Here is a 21,635-nt window from a genome sequence, read left to right on the forward strand (position 1 = left end):
GCACGTCAGTATCATTTACCTAATCTGTTTACCTATCTTAGGTGGTACCTCAGTTGAGATGCATCATAGCCAGACAGAAACCAACATTTGAAAGTTTGAAGGTCACAGAAAGGAGACCTTCTATTTGTGAAGAAGCTGGTGCACCGAAGTAAGACTGATTAGAAAGAATCAGTCTTACTTCGGTGCACCAGCTTCTTCACAAATTATTTTACAAGCCTCCGTATCTGCCTTACCATTTCTTTGGATGTAATTGGTGGAGTGAGGTGTCAAAATATTGAGCCTATGTGTGTTCAGTACGTCACTAATAGTGTATCAGGAAGTGCATATATTAATTGTGCATAATTCAATACAAAATGCTTTATTAATCCCAAAGGGAAATTAAATGTTGTTGTAGCTCATAGTATGCAGGTTTCTTCAAAGAGGCAACTTACAAATGAGGATATAAGAATGCAGTTAATAATAAAGCTGACAATAAGCTACTTAGAAGGAAGACCACTAGTCAGGTTCTGTCAGAGGTGACAGTGTAGAAATAGAGGGAGGTTCAGGTTGAGGTGCTAGGATAGGAGATGTCCTCTTAAGAGTTGGGTCCTCAAGAGTTTCTTAGAGATGGACAGGGACGCCTGTTCTGGTACTGCTTGGTGGGTCATTCCTCCATCGTGCAATGACACATGAAAGCAATCTGGATTGTCTTGAGCATAGTGTATCTACTGATAGCCTACTGGAGTGAAACCTTTGTGAGAGCATTTAAGTGGATGGGAGCTGTTCCATAAATCACTTTGTAGGCTAACATCAGTGACTTGAATATGATGTGGGTGGCTAAGGTAGCCAGTGGAGCGTGATGTGTGCTCTTTTAGGTTGACTGAAGACAATTACTTAAAATGTAAATAGCTTTCTATTAATGTTTTCCAATAGATGGTTAGACATGTAGCCAGTGTTTCACTCTTTTCATCTTTGTCTGTGGAAAACCTGAAAAAGGAATGTGACAAAATGCTCATTTCAAACAAGTGATTTATTTAGGGAATTTATTGACTTTAAACTATCCATTACTTTTGTGAATCTTAGACTTGGGTAAAGCAGTTTTAAGTATCAAAACATTTCATTAAATGAGTAAAGATGTTCTCAGAAGAAAATGTGCATATATGATAAAACACTTTGGTCCACATTATGTTTTTCCTCTTTATTCAAAAATAACCGTTATCATACAGTTTGGAGTTTGTTGAACATCTTGATAATGGACTCCTTGTATTATCATAAATATAAGTGGACAAAAAGTACAAATAAATAAAAAATAAATGTAAAATGTAAAAAAATAAAACTAGTATCAACTGTCAAAGAGTTAAAGTGATGGGCCTCATAAATGATCCTTACCTGTATCAGCTGATTTGCTACTTAATTAATCTTCCATCCGTCTGTCCATTGTCTGTGTCTACTTATGGGGTCAAGGGATGTCTGGTGCCTATCCACAGCAACAATTGGGGGTAAGGGGGTGCACACCCTGTACACGTCACCTGTCGTTTCTTAAGAGTTATCTTAAAGTTACCTATGTGTTCCTTACAGGAACAGAAATAAAATATGTAATCATTAAATGCTTTATTAAAAGTTGAATTGCTGCACACACACTAGATTAGGTTTCATCACACCCACTGACCACACTGCTCAATCCAGTTGAAGCCGCTCTAGGCTGACATAAATTTACTGATACACTGAGGTTTGTGCTTAGTCTCATGTAACAAGGGTAGAGCCTAGAGTATATAGTGATCTGTGTTCCTCTGTTTGGGGTTCCACCTTCTTCATGCACGAGAGGAGTAGGATTGGGCCCCGGTACCGTGGTTGTGCTATTTTTCTGTTGTTTTTTTTTGTTTGTTTTGTTTTTTAACGTCCTGTAGGACTCAGAATTGTTGTCGGAGTGCCAAGATAAAGTCCAACAGATTTACTTTCACCAGTGGAGCATTACGGCTAACGCTGTAATGCTCTGCTTGATATTTATAAAAGAAACTTTATTAGAAACTGCTTACTGATTATTTCAATTGTTACGGACACGGAAACAGAAACAAAAAGGAACAAATAAGTAGTAGTAATAATCCGTGAGCCTAAATTGCACACTTTTCAAAAGTTATGTAAAGAACATAATATGACAACATATTTAGTTAGTGTAGGTTATTGCTATTTTAAATTACACTACTATATAATTTAAAAGGTAAATCCGTCTAATAATAACTAAAAAAATCTAACTATCAATATGAGGTGAATCCTTTTCCTTTCCCATTAAATGATCAATCATTATATGTTTGAATAAGAACAGGAGTTCATGTTTTTTAGTAAAATCAGAAAGAAGATACGTAACCCAAGACCTTAAAAAAATCCCCAGAAAACCTTTTATTTTATCAAAGTATAAATTTTTCATTAATCAAACTAAACTATATTTACTGGTATTTACAGATAAGAAAACATAAGCAAGATACTCGACTAACAATACAAAGGCAAACAATGACAAATATATAATCTAATTTCACTAATCCTAAATTAAAGTACTTTGTCTAGAATAATCAAATATACCTTTGGCAGCTTATCAGTTAACCAATTCATGCTCTGATGGTGCATTCACACCGAACGCGGATTCTGCTATAGGAGCGACCGTTTTACTTGTTAACCCGAGGCGCGTTCAGGAGCGGAGCGGCGCGAGGAGACGAAGGACGCGGTGCGGACACGGTGCGTGAGGCGCACCGAGCGAAGCGGGAGCGGAGTGAGAGCGATGGACAAGTTGAAAAATCTGAACTTATTCCTAAATTCGCGTCACGTCAACCAATCAGGGACTGGATGTGGCTGTGACGTAGGGTGAAAGACTGCAGCGGAGAAGAAGCGGTTGTCAGTGAAGATGGAGGACCAGATCATAGTGGCGGTGTGCGGCAAGCCAGAGTTGTATGACTCAACTAATTATTTTTACCGAGACAAGTACAGAAAGGAACTGGCCTGGTTATGTTTAGGCACAAATATCTTTAATTTAGGAGACGTGGACATTAAAAATCGGCTGTTTTTTTACTGAGCTGAGATTTATGTACTCACCAAAGACAGATGGACAGGCGTTCAGCAGCGGGGATATAGTGCCGGTAGTTGGTGTCCCGGAGGCCGATTCGTCTCCCAACGCGGGACAGCAGATCTTCAAACTGGGTCCTGGATAGACGGAAGTACCGCTGAAATCGACCGTCATCCAGACGCAGCTCCTGGAGTAGGTGGCGGTAATCTCTGAACTGTTCCCATCCCTGAAAAATCTGGTGAACCCAGGGACGTCGAGGTTGGCGGCGTTTTTCGGCTCTCCACAGGTAAAACACCGTAATTATCCGTGTAATCCATGTCTGCCATGTTGAGTTGAAACCAGCAAGCAACAGATAGAAGCTCCTCCTACTTGATGACGCGGCGAAGCGTTGCCGCTTGTTGCCATTTGGCAACGCGGAGTTCACGCAGAATGTGAAACGAGCAACAGCACAGAAATGACACGCAAAATTTGCAGAATCCACGTTCGGTGTGAACGCACCATAAGAGCTTTAAGCTCTTCTTAGGTTTTTCCTCAACCCCTTGTGGAAAAGTCTCCTTGTCTGGCCTGATTATCTAGCTAAGTCTCAAGAATGAGGAAGAGGGAAAAGAAGGAAAAGGGCTGCAGTCTATCCCAGTACATTCTGTGACCTTTAATCTCCCTGCAGTTAGTTATCTACTGTTCAAAAAAATTATACACAAGATCTCAATTGGTAAAAAACAATCCTGCTAGATATCCATCTGATATGGAATGGACAATGTGTTAGGAACCAAAGTCAAGTCAAGTCAAATCAAGTTTATTTATATAGCGTTTTCAGCAACAAGGCACTCAAGGTGCTGTACATAAGGAAAAACATTACAATGATACAGAAAAATCAAACAACAGAGGTCATTAAAAAAATAAATAAAGAGAATAGAATGATGGATAAGAAAATGAAATGAAAGTTGGACTGAAAACTTAACTAATAATGTTTAGATAGCCCAGTCAAAGGCCACTCTAAACAAATAAGTTTTTTATCTTAATTTAAAGCAATTTAGGGTTTTGGCGCTTTTACAGTTTTCTGGGAGTCTATTCCAGATTAGTGGAGCATAAGAACTAAAATTTGCTTCTCCATGTTGGGTTCTGGTTCTGGGTATGCAGAGCAGATTTGAACCAGAAGACCTGAGAGGTCTGGCTGGTTGATCCACTGACAACAAGTCTGTAATGTATTTTGGAGCTAAGCCATTCAGTGATTTATAGACTAACAGAAGTATTTTAAACTCTATTCTCTGAGCTACAGGGAGCCAGTGTAGGGACTTTAGAACCGGGGTGATGTGCTCCACTTCCTTAGTTCTAGTGAGGACGCGGGCAGCAACGTTCTGGATCAACTGCAGCTGTCTGATCCACTTTTTAGGCAGACCTGTGAAGACACCGTTGCTGTAATCAATTCTACTAAAGATGAACGCATGAATTAGTTTTTCAAGGTCCTGCTGAGACATTAGTCCTTTAATCCTGGAGATGTTCTTTAGGTGATGGAAGGCTGACCTTGTTACTGTCTTTATGTTCCTCTGAAGGTTCAGGTCTGAGTCCATCACTACACCCAGGTTTCCAGCCTGACTGCTGGTTTCTAGCTGTATTAACTGAAGCTGTGTGCTAACTTTTAAACGTTCTTCCTTCGGTCCAAAGATTATTACTTCAGTTTTGTTTTGATTCAGCTGAAGAAAATGTAGGCCCATCCATGCATTGATTTCTTCTAAGCATTTACCAAGCGCTTGAATAGGTTCATTGTTATCTGGTGACATCGTAATGTATAGCTGTGTGTTGTCTGCATAGTTATGGTAACTTATGTTGTTGTTTATTACAATCTGAGTGAGGGGGAGCATGTAGATACTGAATAGAAAGGGCCCTAAGATGGACCCTTGGGGAACGCCACATGTGGTTTTTGTGGTCTGCAATGCCAAAGGATGCCAAACCATTTGATCATACTGATCAACCTACAGAGGGCTTAATCTGAAGTCACAAAAAAATTGAAACAGAAAAACAGATGCGGCAGGCCAGTCAAATTTGCTGAAATGTCATTGCCGCAACTCTAAATAGTACTCAGCAGTTTGTATGGCCCCCACGTGCTTGTATATGTGCCTCACAATGTTGAGTCATGCTCCTTATGAGATGACAAATGGTGTCCTGGGGTATCTCCTCCCAGATCCTGACCAGGGCATCACTGAGCTCCTGGACAGTCTGAGATGCAACCTGGTGGCGTCAGATGGACCTAAACATGATGTTCCAGAGATGTTTGATTGCATTTAGCTAAGGGGATCGTGGAGGCCACTCAAGTTCCATGGTGATGGGCAGTGAGTATATACCCTACTAGAGGATGTCAGGCCATCAGGCCATTCTCATGAAGTCTGTTTCTAATGGTTTGGTCAGAGACATTCACGCCAGTGGCCCCCTGGAGCTCACTTTGTAGGCCTCTGGCAGTACTCATCCTTTTTCTAGTTGAACAAACGAGCAGATACCAGTCCTGCTGATGGGTTAACGAGCTCTGACAGCCCTGTCTAGCTCTCCTAGAGTAGCTAACTGCCTGTCTCCTGGATACTCTGCCATACTCCTGAGACTGTGCTGGGAGACACAGCAAACCTAAGGGCAATGGCACTGGTAATGGTATTGATATGCCATCCTGGTGAAGTTGGACTGCTTGTGCAACCTCTGTAGGGTCCAGGTTTCACCACATGCTACCAGTAGTGACTGACCCTGTTCATTTGCAGAACTATTGAAAATCATTCCTGATTTTTGGGCTGCCCCTTTAATTCACCTGCAGCTAATTTCATCAACACCAAAACAGCTTGGACTGATTAACAACCCCCTCTTCTACTGAACAGACCAGATCAATATTCCAGGAGTTTAACTGATATGATATACTCTGATTAAAAAGTATCCCTTTCATTTTTTTGAGCAGGTTAGAAACAATTTCAGCTGTGCGCTACAAGATCTTAGTCTGTCTTATACTGGGGTCACATGCTGGAGGTACGTTCCAGTACTTCAGCATCATTTTACAAGACTGGGAAATTTTGGAACAATGTCCTCTGGGTCGGCTTTGGGGATTGCTTCACAGAGGGACAGCGTTATGTCTCTCAGTATGGTATTTGTGGCTCCAAGCAGCACATGGACTGATGCGTCTGTCAGTAAAAGTGGAGGATATTTGGTTTAAATATCCCCACATTGAAATTTCTCCCATCAGGATATCAGAAATAAAACACGCCGCACTGATGAACATAAATCGAGTTTTCTTTAAACTGTCATATGGGAGCAACTGATCGGGATGTCCCGCACACAACACCTTCTTGTTAAATTTGGGCTGGTGGTTCATCCCGTGAAGGTGCTGTCATGATCGGCCCAGTAGTCACGCTACAATGCCTCAAGACCAAATCTCTACTTCCTCCAGTCAGACGGATCTGCATCGCAGAGTGGACCCGTAAACATGGGAGCGAGGGCTACAGGACCGTCCGCCTGACAGTCTTGTACTAAACATGTACTGAAGCAGGTGAAAAGTAACGAATAACATTTACTTGCGTTATTGTAATTATGTAAGTACTATTTGTCTGTGCTTTTGTAGCAGGGAAAGGAAAAAGACAGACATTTTTTCTTTGTTTATTTTCTATATAATATGTCTTAATATAGAATGTATGGTGTGTTTATTTCACCAAAATATGTGTTTTGTTTTGTTTTGTTATTTAAACGTTTGTTTGTGTTGGGAGTTTTATTTTTGGCGTTACAGTGCCCTCTAGTGGCTTGTAGGGTATGTGCTGGGAGAGGTACGTTTCTGACGCAGCTCGGTTTTAAGAGGGATTTCTGTGCTGTAATGTCACTTACGTTACGTACAGTGATTCCTGCATGACCAGTATCATAATGTTTGTGAAAATAGTTGTTTTGGTGACTTGTTAAGTTTCTTAAGTGAATTCTGAGAGCACAAGATAGCTAAAAAACTAGTCACATTGTTTTACGTGTATATTAGCACTCTCCTTTTTATCCTCTCATGGAGTAGATTTTGTATTTCAGTTTATATCTTTTTCATGTTAGGCTTGTTCCAACGGTGAGGATTGAGTCTACACTTGTGCTCTTTGTTACTTCTGTGAAGGTTGCAATAAAGTGCCCAGAAGAATGTGTTATCAGTATCCTCCTCTGAGTGTCTTGCATCTGAACTCAACACAGTGTGGCTGGGACTGCAGACTGTTTCGGCTACACTTTGCACTTTTTATATTACTTTACAAAAACTGAACTTTTACTTGAGTATATTTTATATACTGAAGCATTTTACTCTGTTAAGACAGTGGCCCAGAAGTCTCAGGTCAAATACGAAAACCACAACACAAATATAAAAGCTGCAGCAGAACTGATGGTACCAGTGTTGCACCAAAATCTGTGGCCTTTTGAATTGGTGTTGTGAATTTTGTATTCATGTTTTGACTCTTTATTAATGTGTGACTTGTATTTGTGTTGTGACGTTTGTGCTTGTGTTGTATTTTGTATTTGGCCTGAGACCTCTAGGCCTTCATACATTTTCACAAAAACGTATTTACTCCAGGTTTAAACATTTAGACCCATAGGCCCAGAGTGGTACTTTGCAACTGAGCTGAGAGTTAAGTATCTTGGATTTTCTGTAGTCTACACCAGCAGTGGGAAGTACAACTAAATTGGTTTGGTAAGGTTCAGTTTGATCAAATGTCTGCTTCAGTACTCATGTGAGTAACATGGAACAGGACAGCCTCCAGTCTGGGTTGTAATGGATCTTCCTAGTAAAGCCATTGAACATAATAATACGAAGCCCTCGAGCAGCACTTTGTTCATGTTGAGTTTCTATCACAGACAATCCCTGGAAGCAGGTTGGAACCAGGCTCAACTGATATTTAACGGGAATGTGGAAAAACCTGATAATCATTTGATCTGATAAAGAAGTTTTCTCTGTAATCTGATGGCATATCCAAATGCATGAATTAATAATACAGAAGCAGCATTTATAAACTGTCCATGCAGTTTTACACATGGTTCTTTTTACTTTGCTGACAGGAGTTCACAGGTTCTCCACTACCCGAAGGAGCAGAGCTGAATAGCTAAACATTCAGTAAAACTGTGGATGTGAAGCCGTTTAGGATGCAGCTAGGCTCTTAGTCCTCATCACAAACTTTACAACACATAAACTTACCAGCCACTCCATTAGGTACACTTGTTCAGAAGCTTGTTAACACAAAGTAAATCAACCAATCAAATGGCAGCAACTGTCATGATAGTCTGTGATAGATGGGCTGGTCTGAGCATTTCAGAACCTGCTGTTCTGGTGGGATTTTCACCCACAACCATCTTGTATTTACAAAGAAGGGTAAAAAAAAACGAGCAGCAGATGTGTGGATGAAAATATCTTGATATCAGACAGGGTTACTACATGTTTTTCATTCAGACTATTTCAGACCCAACTTACCATACGTTTCAGTCCTTTGCAATTATTTTAAAGTGAATCAAATATGAATTATGGCAGATATGTGTGCAGTGGGTAGTGTTTGTATATGTTACCAACAAAAAGCAGAAACCAAAAGAATTACACAAGTAAGGACAGAAGGAAGGGAGGATGGAAGGAAGGAAGGAAAGGAGAAACAAAGTAACAGAGGGTTAGGGTTAGGACAAAAGGAATAAAGGACACAAGGAAGGAAAGATGGAAGGACATAAAGGAGAGAGGGAGAAATGCAAGATGAAGAGGGAATGAAGTACACAAGAAAGACAGGATAGATAGAAGGAAGTACACTTTTAAGCACTGCAAAGGAAATAAAAGTCTGGAAACACATAAATATGTCTGTATTTATCCAAATAACTTGGCAGACTGTTCCAGACTGTGTAGAAACCCTGGTTCAAGAACCTGAAGACTGGTTCAGGAAGAATGACTGACTGACTGAACTGTTATTTTTAAGCACTCTCCTTTCAAATAATGAATCAGTTAAACAAAATACAAATCTAAACTGGACCTAAATCAGTGACTGATCCAGTTAATGATGTTGGACTTCTGTTACTTTGAAACCAACCGTCTGTCTTAATCAGAGGTGGGTAGTAACTAGTTACCTTTACTTGAGCAATTAAAGTAGTTTTACTGTACTGTACTTTTGACTTGAACTTGAGTAATATGGTGAAGTACCACCATTCTCCACAGCTCTGGTGTTTAGAATCTGGACTAGATGGTTGTGTAGCATCGGATGTAGAACCTGGGATTCACACTGCCACATTTGTCTTCCCTTTTGTTTTCCAGGAGTCTGCAGTAAATGATGCAAGAGCGCCGTCTAGTGGAGGCCACATGGACACAGCTCAACTACCTGGAAATCATTAAATGTGCTGCTGAGCAACATTTTTCTCACTGAGTTCTCAGCGTCTTCTGTCCAATAGTTCCCCAAACTGCACACTAAATCCAGAGTACCGTTTTCTTGTTACCTTAAAATCAATAAGACTATTAGAAATGCAGCATCAGGATTAAGAGAAAAAAATACCTAAGATTTCCTCATATTTTTTTATTTAGAACAAATATTGCATAAAGCGTTACTAAATGTTGTTAGTTGTTACATTGGGACACATGGATCCTCTGGTTGATCAGATTCCCAGAACGACTCATGGAAAAGACAAAGTGACTAAAGTCCTCTGTTTATTTGAACCATTAAAAGGTTGTCGGGTTACAAACTAAAGAAAAAAGGTGAAGGAGGGGCCCGTTAAACAACATTACTAATTACGTCTAAAAAAACACGAGTAAATAGGAGATAAAAGAGAAAAAGAAGCTCCACAGAAGGATTTGTCTGTTCTGGCATGTTGTCCATCTACAACAGACCCTGTCTCTTCAGATCTTCATATGTCTTCTTGTTGACCACATTACCAATAGAGTCCTCGTACTCCTCCTGAGAGGGACACAAGTAATGAGACAAGCGAATGCCTCCGATTTGGACTAATTCTGTTTAGAAACACTTACCTCTGTGTCTGGCTGCCACCGCTCTGACGCCTTCTGGGACTTTAACTTTGCCCACACTGAAGAAAACACACACAGAGCGCTTCTTAACACCGGCCTCAGAAAGACACAAACCTGCTACTGGCTGACAGAAAGCACTTACAAGAGACAGCGTCCTCTATCTGTGTGACGTTGGCAAAATGAGCTGTGTTGGGGATTCCGAGACAACGCATACCATGGGCATGCCGCCACTCCTGAAGAGGCAGAAATATGTACAGAAAACCTGTTTCATTTTTTTAAGCAAACATTTAGAAAGCTGTTTTTCACAGAAAAAAAACCACATACTGCAAAGTGCCTCTGGAAGGCCTTGGGTCCCCTGTAGGTGTAGTTTCCACAGATCTCACAGTTGTAGTTGATGTTCAGGCCGTGGAGTTTGTAGAGCCAGTAAGGAATGGGCTGCAGGGAAAAAGCACACACAACTTCAGACTGCTCAGAGAAACACAGGCCACCAACTATTCATAAAACCCAAACTATTTTACATGTGGTCACGATACAAAGATTTATCAAGCACATAACCAATGTAGAAGGAAAGAATACCTGGTTTTCAAATATTTTAACACAAAATCTGAAAAGTATGGCATGCATTTGTACTCAGCACATCTTTCCATGGTAACTCTGGAGGAGCTGCAGATTTGCATGACTCAGGTGGGAACATGTATTCACAAGACAACTATTATTCATGCATTTCACAGATCTAGCCTGTATGGAAGAGTGGCAAGAAGACAGCCAGAAGAACTCATGTTTGCATTTTGACAAAACCACAAGCTGTGGAGATGCTTCAGTGGCAACAAGGAAGTTGCTCAGAGTTGATGGAGCAAATCCAGAAAAATCCTAGATGAAAACCTGTTAGAGGCTGCAGAAGACCTAATACTGGGGTGGAAGTTCGCCTTCCAGCAGGACAACCACCGTAAACATATTCATGTGTTGGAATGGCAGTCTTCCTGTAACCTACAGACTGAGACCACTTGGAGGCTCAGGAGACGTTTGCAGGAGTCTTGAGTTAATTAGCTAATCAGGGTGTTAATACTGACTTTTTTCAAAAATATTGTAATTTTCTGAAAGGCTGAATTTGTGAACCATTAGCATCAATAATACAAGAAATAAAGGCTGGAAATATTTCCCTCTATGTGTCATGAATCTACATAAAGACATGGGTTTCACTTCCTGAGATGAGTGAGACAAAACATAAAGCTTCTGATTTGACTGCTGCCTCACCTTCCCATCCCAACCCAGCGGCAGGTTCTTGGGGTTGTAAATGATCTCATTGTCTTCATCTTCACTCTCGCTCTCACTGAGCTGCTCTTCCTCCTCCTCTTCGCGCTCCTCCCCTGTTCTTGCCTGCTTCCTCTGGACGTTCTCATGAGTGAGCTGCCTCTGCTCCTGGATACAACCACAAAACCCACAGCTGTCAGTGAGAGTGTCACACCTGAGCGGGACTAAGCCCAACACTGACCACTAAACAGCGTGCAGCTGATGAAGAAGACTCACCCCCAGGATCTCCACGTACTCATAGACATGAGCTTCTAGGAAGGCGATTTCTCTGTTCCTCTCTGTGTCTCTGAGGTAGTGACACATGGACAGGTTTACATTATGCACCGTCACAGAACTTCATCAGAGACTAGATTTATTTTAATAAGCTCACATACTTTTTAGGACCTTTGGTTTTGGGATTCTTGGCAAACAGAGATGGGTCAAGTGATTCCAGGGATTTGCCTTTGGTGCTGAACAATCTCTGAGCTCTCTCCTCCAGAGTCCTGAAACAAACATGGCATCGTCTGAGAATCCAAACACTGCTATGTACTGATCAGAGGTCCTGTGCCTTGTAGAAGTATTCACAGCACCTCAACCTCCTCAGTTTAGATGACAGACCAATACAACGCAGTGCATATTTGGAGAAGTGGAAGGAAAATAAGGCCAAATGAAAATCTGACACGTTTGTGCTTTGACACTTCCAAATAAAACCCTGTGAAACCATTTACCTTCACAACAGTTTATGCATTCATGGCTGTCCACCTAAACTGACTCAGGCTGACAAGAAGAGCAATAGAGAAGCGGCTACTAGACTAGTGGTACCTCTGGAGGAGCTGCAGACATCCACAGCTCAGGTGCAAGAATCTGCTGACACGACAGATATTAGTCATGAGCTTCACAAACTGGCCTTTAGGATAAGTGACAAAAAGAAGGTCACTGTTGAAAGACCACCAGGTAGGGGGACAGCAAACATGGAAGAAGGTGATCTGCCCAGATCTTTAGTCTATATGTGGAGGAAAAGAAATACTGCACATCACCCTGAACACACTCATCCCAGGATAAAACATGGGAGTGGCAATATTATGATGTGGAGATGCTTTTCTTCACAGGGAAGCTGATCAGAGTTGATAGGAAGACAGATGGAGCTAAATCCAGGACGATCCTGGAAGAAACGCTGATTTTTTTGCAGAAGCTGCAGCTCAAAGTATGGCATACAACCGTTCTCAGATTCATCATGTTCCTTCCACTTTCTATTTAAGCACACTCTGTGTTGGTCTGTCACATTACATATATTGACGTTTGTGGTTGCAATGCCACAAAATGTGGCACTGGAGCTTTCTTCTCCCCTTACCCTCCACACTTCAGCCCCAAAGCCATTAGAGCAGACTTCAATCTGTCCAGACCTAAAGAGGCCAGCTCCTGCAAGACACGGGAGACCAATAAGTTCAATCAGTAAAGGACAACCTTTCTGGTTAATATGAAACACTCGAGCAGGAATGTTTCATTTTACCTCCCAAGAGGAAAACGCAGAGAGGTCCAGATGAGCTCCAGCATGTGTCAGAGCACTGCTCGCCTCTTTCTGTAACAGCATCATAAACATGGAGGAGAAACATGAGCTACCAAGACTGAATGAATTATCACATCTACTGGACCCATGGGGAGGACTTACAGGCCAGCCTGGAAAGGTCCCGTTCTCCCATTTCTTCTCAAAGTCTGACAGCACTTTCCCATAGAGCTCGTTCTGGTCCAGCAGAGGTTTGACCCTGTCGGTGTAGTCCTGCAGGTACTCCAGTAGCATCTCCAGGTACCTGCACAAGCCACATGTCTCCCAGGTCATACAGGCTGGAAATCTGGCCTGCCAGTTCAGATGCAACAACAACAGGAACATGGACCTACTTTTTATATTCAGCGTTTTTCCTGTCCTTGGAGATGTCAAAAAGTTGGTCAAATGAAGACAGGTAAGTGATGTAGTCCAGTTTCTGTAAGGATGCAGGAAGCAGTTAGAAAACATGGCTCCTCTTTTAAAGGAGCCGACAATTAAGGCAGAAGTAGCGTATTGTTACCTCAGCTCCCTTTAGATTGATGTACTTCAGGTAGCAGTCATGGAGATCCAGATAGCGGCCGTATCCCTCTTCATCAGTGAAATCCACCATGTCTGAGGAAGGAACACGGCTTTTACTCCAGGGATTTAAGGCCATGTGTTAACCAGCTAATGCTGAGGAGCTAAACACCAGCTCTGCCTTAAGACTGATCAAAAACACACAGACTGACAGGAAACTAATCTGAGCATTTGGCTCAAATCTCAACAAAAATCAAAGTTCAGAGTTAAAAATCACAGACAGATGCAAAGCTGGGGGTTTTCATGATGACCTGAAAGGAGGCGATAAAAGGTTTGAGAGGATTTTTAACCGGGACTCTTGACCCTGGGGTGAGGCTGTTAACTTCATCAAATTATTATTTTGATTCTGGTTCCAAACAATCATGAAAACAATGGAATTAACCAATAAAATGATTGTTATTAAAATGATTCCTGTGAAGATGGAAGACGGAGGAATCCACTGTAAACCGGAAAACATGGTGAAATGAGTTCAGTATGGATGTCATTGAATGAATGTAGCGTTAAACCAACACGGACTTTTACAATGATGGAGCAACTGCACTGGCTGCTGCAGCTTCCTGTCTCTCCCTGAGAGGAACCGACCAGAGCAGAGAGCAGCTGAAACACTAGTCCTGACAATTAGGATGGTCACAGCTAAGCAGTGAAAGTATGAAGCAGAAGAAACACCTTCCAGTAAGCTTTTAGAAAGGGTCCTGCTGGGACTATAAGAACATCCACATAACTTTGGAGGGCAATGGAGGAGGGGCTCGCCCAGGGCGCTTTTCATTTAAGGACCAGATCTGCTAGGAGGCATGAATTCCCCTTACTGGTCTTGAGAAACTGCACAGCTTCAAAAAATATCTAAATCAACTATAAAGGTTTGTGTTTGTCATCCTGGCTGCGCTAACCAGCTGGCTGAGGTATTCTCTAAGATATTCTACCCGTGTCTGAAGCACCACACCATTCCTCCTTGCATGAAGTCTGCAACCATCATCCTGGTCCCCAAAAAGCCTGCTGTGACCACCTAAATAACTGCAGACCGGGGGCCCTGATGTCTGCAGTTATGAAGTGCTTTGAGATGCTCATAGAGCAAACAGAAGAACAGATGATGCCATCAACTCTGCCCTGCACCACCCACTCAGCCACCTAGAACACCCAGGGAACTACATCAGCCGAGAGGAACTGGAACCCCTTTACGTTAATGGAGTCCTGGTGGAGAGGGTCACCACTGACAAGCTGCTGGGGAATCATATCAACCGGGCTAGAATCAGAACATCCCAGCAGAGACTCCACTGTCTGAGACAGCTGAACAAAGTGGAGTTAAAGAAGAAGCTGCTGGTTACTTTCTACCAGTCCACTACTGAAGGTGTTCTGTCATACTGCTGAACAGCTTGGTATCCCAGCTCCAGAGCAGCTGACCAGAAAGCCCTACAGAGGGTGGTGACCAAGGCAAACAGATCATTGGTTGCTCCCTGCCCTCCCAGGATCATCTCTCCCATTGCCAGTGTATTCGCAGAACCAATAAGGTTCTTCAGGACTCCTCCCACCCTGATCTGTATGTTCTCCTTACTGCCCTCAGGGAAGTGCTTCAGAAGCCTGAAGAGCAGAACAAAAAGGCTGCCCAGCAGCTTCTATCCTTGGACCAAATGGACTGTAAACACCTCTTACCACAGCCAGTCACCTTCACCGCATCTTTATTTATGTGACCTTCAGGCAAAAACGTTTAGATTGCTGCCTGGCTCACTGCAAGCAAGTGCTTGGTGCACAATGACCTTTTATCTATAGTTTAGAGATTTATTTACAGTGTTTTTAGTCTGATGTTAACAGCATCAGAGTGCACCACGAAGGCCGATTGAATTTTGTTGTATTTTTGTATACAATGACAAAAAAAGTATTTTATTCAATGCTGCTCTTCCACAAACTTGTACTTGTTGTCTCCCGCATTATCCGGAACCGGGTCGCGGGGCCAGCAGACTTAGTAGAGACGCCCAGAATTTCCTCTCAGCCAGACACCTCCTCCAGAGGGAACCCAAGGCGGTAAGTTGAGAGCTTTGCTTTTTGGCTCAGCTCTCTTCACCAGAACAGACCGGCACAGCGTCCTCATTACTGTGGCGATCCGTCTACGATATCCCGCTCCATTCTCCCCTCACTTGTGAATAAAACCCCAGAATACTTGAATTCCTCCATTTGAGGCAGGACCCTTTTCCAGTTAAGAACCATGGCCTCGGACTTGTAGGAACTGATTCCCATCCTAACGGCTTCACACTCAGCTGCGAACCGTCCCAGCGCATGCTGTAGGTCTTGGCTAGAGGGGGCCAGCATCACGTCATCTGCAAAAAGAAGAGACGAAATCCACTGGTCCCCAAACCAGACCCCATCTGGCCCTTGGCTGCACCTAGAAATCCTGTCCATAAAAGTTATTAACAGGACCGGTGACAAAAGGGCAGCCCTGCTGGAGTCCAACATGCAGGTCCGACTTAGTGCCGGCAATGCGGACCAAACTCCTGCTCCGCTTGTACAGAGACCGGATGGCCCCTAATAAAGGGCCCCCAACTCCGTACTTATGGAGCACCCCACACAGGGCACCACAAGGAACACGGTCGGATGCTTTCTCCAGGTCCACAAAACACGTGGACCGGTTGGGCAAACTCCCATGAACCCTCAAGTACCCTGCAGAGGGTATAGAGCTGGTCCAGTGTTCCTCGGCCAGGAAGAAAACCACACTGCTCCTCCTGAAGCCGAGGTTCGACTATTGGCCGGACTCTCCTCTCCAATACCCTGGCGTAGGCCTTACCAGGGAGGCTGAGGAGTGTGATTCCACCGTAGTTGGAACACACCCTCCGGTCCCCCTTCATGTGAAGGGGGACCACCACCTCGGTCCCAGACCACCACGCGATGCTGAAGAAGCGTGCCAACCACGACAGCCCCACAACATCCAGAGACTTGAGGTACTAAGGGTGGATCTCATCGACCCCCGAAGCCTTGCCATCCTGGAGCTTTTTGACCACCTCAGTGCCTTTAGCCTTGGTGATGAATGAGTCCGTGCCACAGACTTTCTTTAAAGACTAAATGGTAAATGGACTGAACTTATATAGCGTTTTCCAGTCATACAGACCGCTCAAAGCGCTTTACACTAGAGCCACGTTCACCCAATCGCACTCACTAACGCTCACACATTTCTACACCGATACGCAGATCGGTAGGCAACTTGAGGTTAAGTGCCTTGCCCAGGGGCACATCGACATATGGCAGGAAGAAGCTGGAATCGAACCCACAACCTTCTGATTGCAAGACGACTACTCTTCCTACTGAGCCACAGTCGCTCAAAACTATTACACCATTTTTTTCAGCTGCCTGATGCGAGCTGTCAGTCAGCTGTGTATGGCTAAAGGAGGTGTTTCCATTCTCTGCAGATTTGTCTCCAATGCTCCTCCTATAGAAAATTAAAGTCATTCCCAAACATATCTGATGCAGCAACTTCAAACCAGCCTGAAGTCATTAGATGAACCGTTTAATTCACCATCATGGTCAACACTAGAGTTCCCCGATTATTCAGTTCAGAACACCAATAGTTACGGAGCAACGGCTAAACAAGCACTTCGAACCGGACTCAGCCTTACTCTGAGCCTCCTCGCTGGGGTTGTCCCTGGCCTTCATCAGCTCTTCAAACTCTGCTGACATGGGAATGGAAATCTAGACAAACAAAGAGAGACAAAAACCAGCATAGAGACAGTTTTAAATGTAGTGTCAACAGAACCTTATCCGATGAGACCGTGTGAGCTCTCCTACCTCATTAGGGTGCTTTCGGTGAAACTCCTTAATGTGTTTCAGTCTGTTGTAGAACTCAGCAAACTCATTTGGTCCCGAGATGGCAGCAAGCTCATCCCTTCTCATCCTACCAAAGAAAATAATTCACTCAAGGGTCAAACATCTGCCTCGAAGCCTGGGCTCAGGACAAGATAATCTTAGATGTGGGCCCACCCATGGCATTCGGTAACTAGTACTACCCTGCCTTATCTCTTCCCTTCTTCCCCGTGTTTTTAAGTTTTCTTCCTTAGAACAGGTTCTAGATGATATGCCTGCTGTGGAGGGCTAAGTGGCCCAAATCCCATAAAAATCTTATTCAATGGTTTTATATTATAATTAAAAAAAAGCTCAGCTATAAACATCTTGTCACTTTAAAACAATTAAAAAAACAAACAAACATCAAACTCACCCATCTTTGTCTTCATAGGAGTCTCTCAGGTTTGCGCTCACTTCCATGTACCTCTGTCAGGAGATATGCAACAGTCAGGCTCTTCACTGCCTGCTTTAAACAATGACGCTGACCTAAAGCCTACAATCAGACCTGATTCACTGTGTTTCACTACACAAGGCAGCTGCATCACCACTCTTTTCTGATTTGACTGCTGTTTACCATCTGCAAAGGGTTTAGATGTTACCTCATTGGAAAGAGCTTTATTAGCTTAAAATAACAATTATTTTGACTGACTTTCTCCACAGTCATATCATCACCAACCAGAACAGATCTTTTACTAGTGCAGAGCTTGTTGAACACTGGCAGCAGGCGGGTGTGAGGACATCTGGACACATAACAGTGGCCTTGTGACAAGTAGGACAGTAGGGAAGGAGATGGTGTCCAAGACAAACTTCAAAGACAGGCTCAAGAACCAAGATGGGCAGCAGAACAGTGCTCCAAAGCTATTTTCTCTGATGAATCGTCCTGCTGATTGTTCGGGTCGTCTAGGAAATCCTTCTTCAGGTGAAAACTACGATGAGTCGCGCCAACAGTAAACCATCCTGAATACATCAAAATCAGATCGACCCATGTGAGGGGTAGCTTCTTACCTAAGGAAGTGGGCTTTCTCATAGTTCCCTGCATGAACACTGCCATTAAGAGTTGGGTCAAAAGCAACTACAGCAGACAATCCAGAAACAATCTGGTGATAATCTATATAAATACATTTTTCCACACAATGAAAGTCACAAGGCAAAAGAGAAAGGACATGACTCCATAATTAAAACAAGGTTTTAATTCATTATTTCCAGGTTGAGAACTAGATCAACACAAACTATTGAATTGGAATTATCACTGCAATATCAGTGTGCAATATGACAACTGCAAGAGACTGCTTTGACCCAATATTTGGTAGGATGCTAGAGTCAAAGGTCAGGCATTCATGCTTAGTACGTTGGTAACATATTTAATGCCCACAGCGAAGGTACATCTTAAGGGACTGAGAAGCTTGAGCTCAGGAAGAGTGGAAGATCCATTATGTAATGGTAAATAAAGAAAGGTGGGTTAAATCATCCCTGTTAAGGACCTACGGTGAGTTCATGACAAGCATCTGGAGAAATAAAAACTAACTGATAAACTCTACACACCACGAAGACCAGGATGAAGCACCGTCAGACAAGATGTGACTAATTGTCTATGACTTGATGTGCAACACGTCAGAGAAAGTTACAGAAATGGTGAAAAAGGATCGAAATTGGAAATATTGACTCTTTACACAGGTTGTCTTTGATTGCCCCATAGAAGTCACAGTTTGATGCCAGATATTTACTATCCATCATAGCAAACTTTATACTTACATCCAACATGGCTCTTATGCGATGATCGGAATTAATTTGTTCCCTCAGCTGAAACAAAAATGAAAACAATGACTTACTCTGGTTGTCGTATAGGTTTCTCTCAAGTGAGTGTTAGCCTCATGCTAACGCTAAGCTTTTAGCGCCACAGCTTACCGTGGACTTTTTGTGCAACATTTCTTTAGTCTTTGCGTCCATCAGCCGCTCTTTTTCTTCGTGGTAGCGACGCTGTTGTTCTAAAATCGTCTCCATGGTTCACAAATACACCGTGTATCTATTCGAGGCTGTATCAGAGCTCCGAGTTAGCAGAGAGCGATAGCCACCGTAGCTGCTACGTTTGTTTTCAATGGCGCATGTTAGCGTCCTTCCGTCCGTCGTTTTTATCAACAGGTGAGAAACATCGGCTAGCGGACAGTTCCGTTGTAATGACGTGGTCAGCATAAAGGAACAAACGATGATAACGTCAGCATCACAGCCGTATTAGTAAAAAAAAAAAAAGACACAGTAATTTGTTTTCTTTTTGTTTCTTTATATGTTATTGGGTTGAAATGTCCTGAAACATAATTGAAACATTTTCTATTATTGTCCACTGCTGCCGCTGTTCTTCAGCGAATCTGGAAATCTAAGATTTTATTAACAACTCAGCTGCTACAGTTGACTCTGCATATGGTTGAAGAAACATCGGAAGTGTTCAAATGTACTAAAGGAGCATTTCATTAAATAAGATGGCCTTGGAACGCAATGGGTTCTCCTCTTCCTTTGTAGTCTGCAAAAACGTCACAGGCTGCTACATCGCATCAGGGCGCGCGCGCGCGTCCTCGCGACACATAGCAAGCGCTTGTGGAAGCGGTCTGTTTTGTCAAGAAAAAGACCGGAAGTGTTGATTGCTTTCCACTAAAGAAATACTTCACGATAAAGTAGCGACGTCATTTACAGTTAAGTCGAAAATGATTTGTACCCTTGGCACATAGGTTTAAAACTATCTTCATTCTACCGAGCAGTTTGTTTCTGATAGGAAATCATTTGACTGACATTATATTTAAAAAACGACATGTTAAAAATTATTCATCCACTCCTCAATGATCATTGGAAAACTTTATTGGCATTACAGAAATGAACCCCTTTCATAATAGCTGAGCAGCGTTTTTTCATGTTTTCCTTTGATAGTTTGATGATGTATTTTTGGTGATGAGTTCTTAGTCTTTGAGGTTGGAAGGCCTCCTTACCATCACCCTAATCTTGAGCTTCCTCCATAGATTATCTTTCAAATTCAGGTCATGGCTCCATAATATTATTAATTTCAGTCAGAAAACTCAAACACTACTTTAAACCTAAATCTTACACAGTTATGAATATTTTTGGGCTAGTTACAGTAACATTTAAAGTTCAGTTTATGTAATTTGATTTTCCTGTTTTTTGTCGATATTCTAGATCTCCATTAACATGAATCAACTATTAAAAAAAATTGTTTTGTAAGAGAACAAACTTACACAATCAGCTGTGGGTCCAATAATTAGGTCCTCTGCTGAAGCACTGTTAGAGGTACTGATGGTGGCTGAGTTTAAATACTTGGGGTCAACCATACAAATCAACAGGCTGTGCATAAGAGTACTGATTGGACTGGATTGTTCTGATTGTTTGGTTCTATATTTGTGCATAACTGGATATGAAATGGACCTCTTAACAAGACTTTTTCTAAAAAGTTATACTACTATCAGAATGATGATTATATTAATGGGAGCGGGCATTTTTCTGCACCTGCACAGCTGTCCCCAGTTGGGACTCTATGCTGCGAGAAACGCTCCACAGCCTGTTGTAGCCGGTTGCTGTGTGTGGAAACAGATTCAGCTCAGTCACGCAGCGACTTTCTACCTCAGAAAGTTGCTGTCAGTTTACCAAAACACGCTAGATTTGGTGCCAGGCTCTTTTTAAAATAAAAGTTAATTAGGGGTCTGAAAAGGTGCTAAATGTAGTGACAAAAGTACTAATTTGGCAACGCTGCAAACCTCACTGCAAACTTTATGTACAAACTAATTGACATGTCTGGTTGGGGTGGCTAAGTGGCAATTTAGATTATGGAGGTAGCCAGTGCTACCCTCAGGTCCCCCCTGTGGGCACGCCCCTGCTAGTGAGACCGGAAGTGATGGAGGTGATGGAGATGAAGCAGTAACAAAAAGAGAAGTGGTGGAGCTGGAGGGGGGAGGGTTAATAATGCTCAGATATTTAATTCAGTGTCCAAAATGGACAGGATTAAACATGTTGTACCAGATGGACAGATTATGTTGTTTGGAGACAAAGTAGGAGAGGCAAGGCTGAGATGGTCTGGACATGTGCAGAACCAAGACAGTGAAATTTCAGATAAAGAAGGTTGAATTGGGAGGAGAAAAAGAGGTAGTTTTTGTCTTGTTGTATTTTAGTATGTTTATAACATATATGTATTTGGTACAACCTGATTATAAAAACTTTGCTCCATACATGAACAAACAGTGGCCTGCACTGTTCAAAACTAACGCTTTTCCTTCTTAGAAAACTTGATTGTCACTTGATAGCACTGTGATTCAAAGTTTATCTTTAGTTCAATTTGACTTTCAAACTTTTACTCTGTATGTCTAGTTGTTAACTAAGTTTTACAGTAATCTGATGAAAGGTCTGGT

The 21,635-nt window shown here is 42.4% G+C and overlaps 1 protein-coding gene and 1 long non-coding RNA gene across 2 annotated transcripts; one reads left to right on the forward strand and one right to left on the reverse strand.

Moving 5' to 3' along the window:
- Positions 1–4,671: 4,671 nt before the first annotated feature.
- On the forward strand, positions 4,672–9,404 carry LOC124879273. The gene is made up of 2 exons (XR_007040989.1): positions 4,672–6,551; positions 9,300–9,404. It is a non-coding gene; the product is annotated as an uncharacterized LOC124879273 (long non-coding RNA).
- A 269-nt stretch (positions 9,405–9,673) lies between these two features.
- On the reverse strand, positions 9,674–19,372 carry sf3a3 (splicing factor 3a, subunit 3). Its single transcript, XM_047383730.1, has 17 exons — positions 19,138–19,372; positions 18,985–19,032; positions 17,606–17,658; positions 17,179–17,284; positions 17,010–17,082; positions 13,355–13,446; positions 13,188–13,270; positions 12,961–13,099; positions 12,802–12,870; positions 12,643–12,710; positions 11,687–11,794; positions 11,529–11,598; positions 11,256–11,420; positions 10,326–10,436; positions 10,144–10,234; positions 10,005–10,060; positions 9,674–9,933 (listed from the first exon to the last, which is right to left on the reverse strand). The coding sequence occupies exons 1-17, from the start codon at positions 19,231–19,233 to the stop codon at positions 9,856–9,858; spliced, it is 1,506 nt and encodes a 501-aa protein (XP_047239686.1). The 5' UTR covers positions 19,234–19,372; the 3' UTR covers positions 9,674–9,855.
- Positions 19,373–21,635: the final 2,263 nt, after the last annotated feature.

Source organism: Girardinichthys multiradiatus, chromosome 13, assembly GCF_021462225.1.
Source record: "Girardinichthys multiradiatus isolate DD_20200921_A chromosome 13, DD_fGirMul_XY1, whole genome shotgun sequence".
Taxonomy (NCBI): domain Eukaryota; kingdom Metazoa; phylum Chordata; class Actinopteri; order Cyprinodontiformes; family Goodeidae; genus Girardinichthys; species Girardinichthys multiradiatus.

Bases quoted from the DNA above. Each gene is read 5' to 3' on its own strand.
- sf3a3 (XM_047383730.1), bottom strand. From the start codon at position 19,233: ATGGAGACGATTTTAGAACAACAGCGTCGCTACCACGAAGAAAAAGAG. The intron at 17,659-18,984 runs GTAAGTATAAAG...ATCTCCTGACAG, and splicing joins GCATAAGAGCCATGTTGGAT to AGGTACATGGAAGTGAGCGC. The intron at 12,871-12,960 runs GTAAGTCCTCCC...ATGCTGTTACAG, and splicing joins GGACCTTTCCAGGCTGGCCT to AAAGAGGCGAGCAGTGCTCT.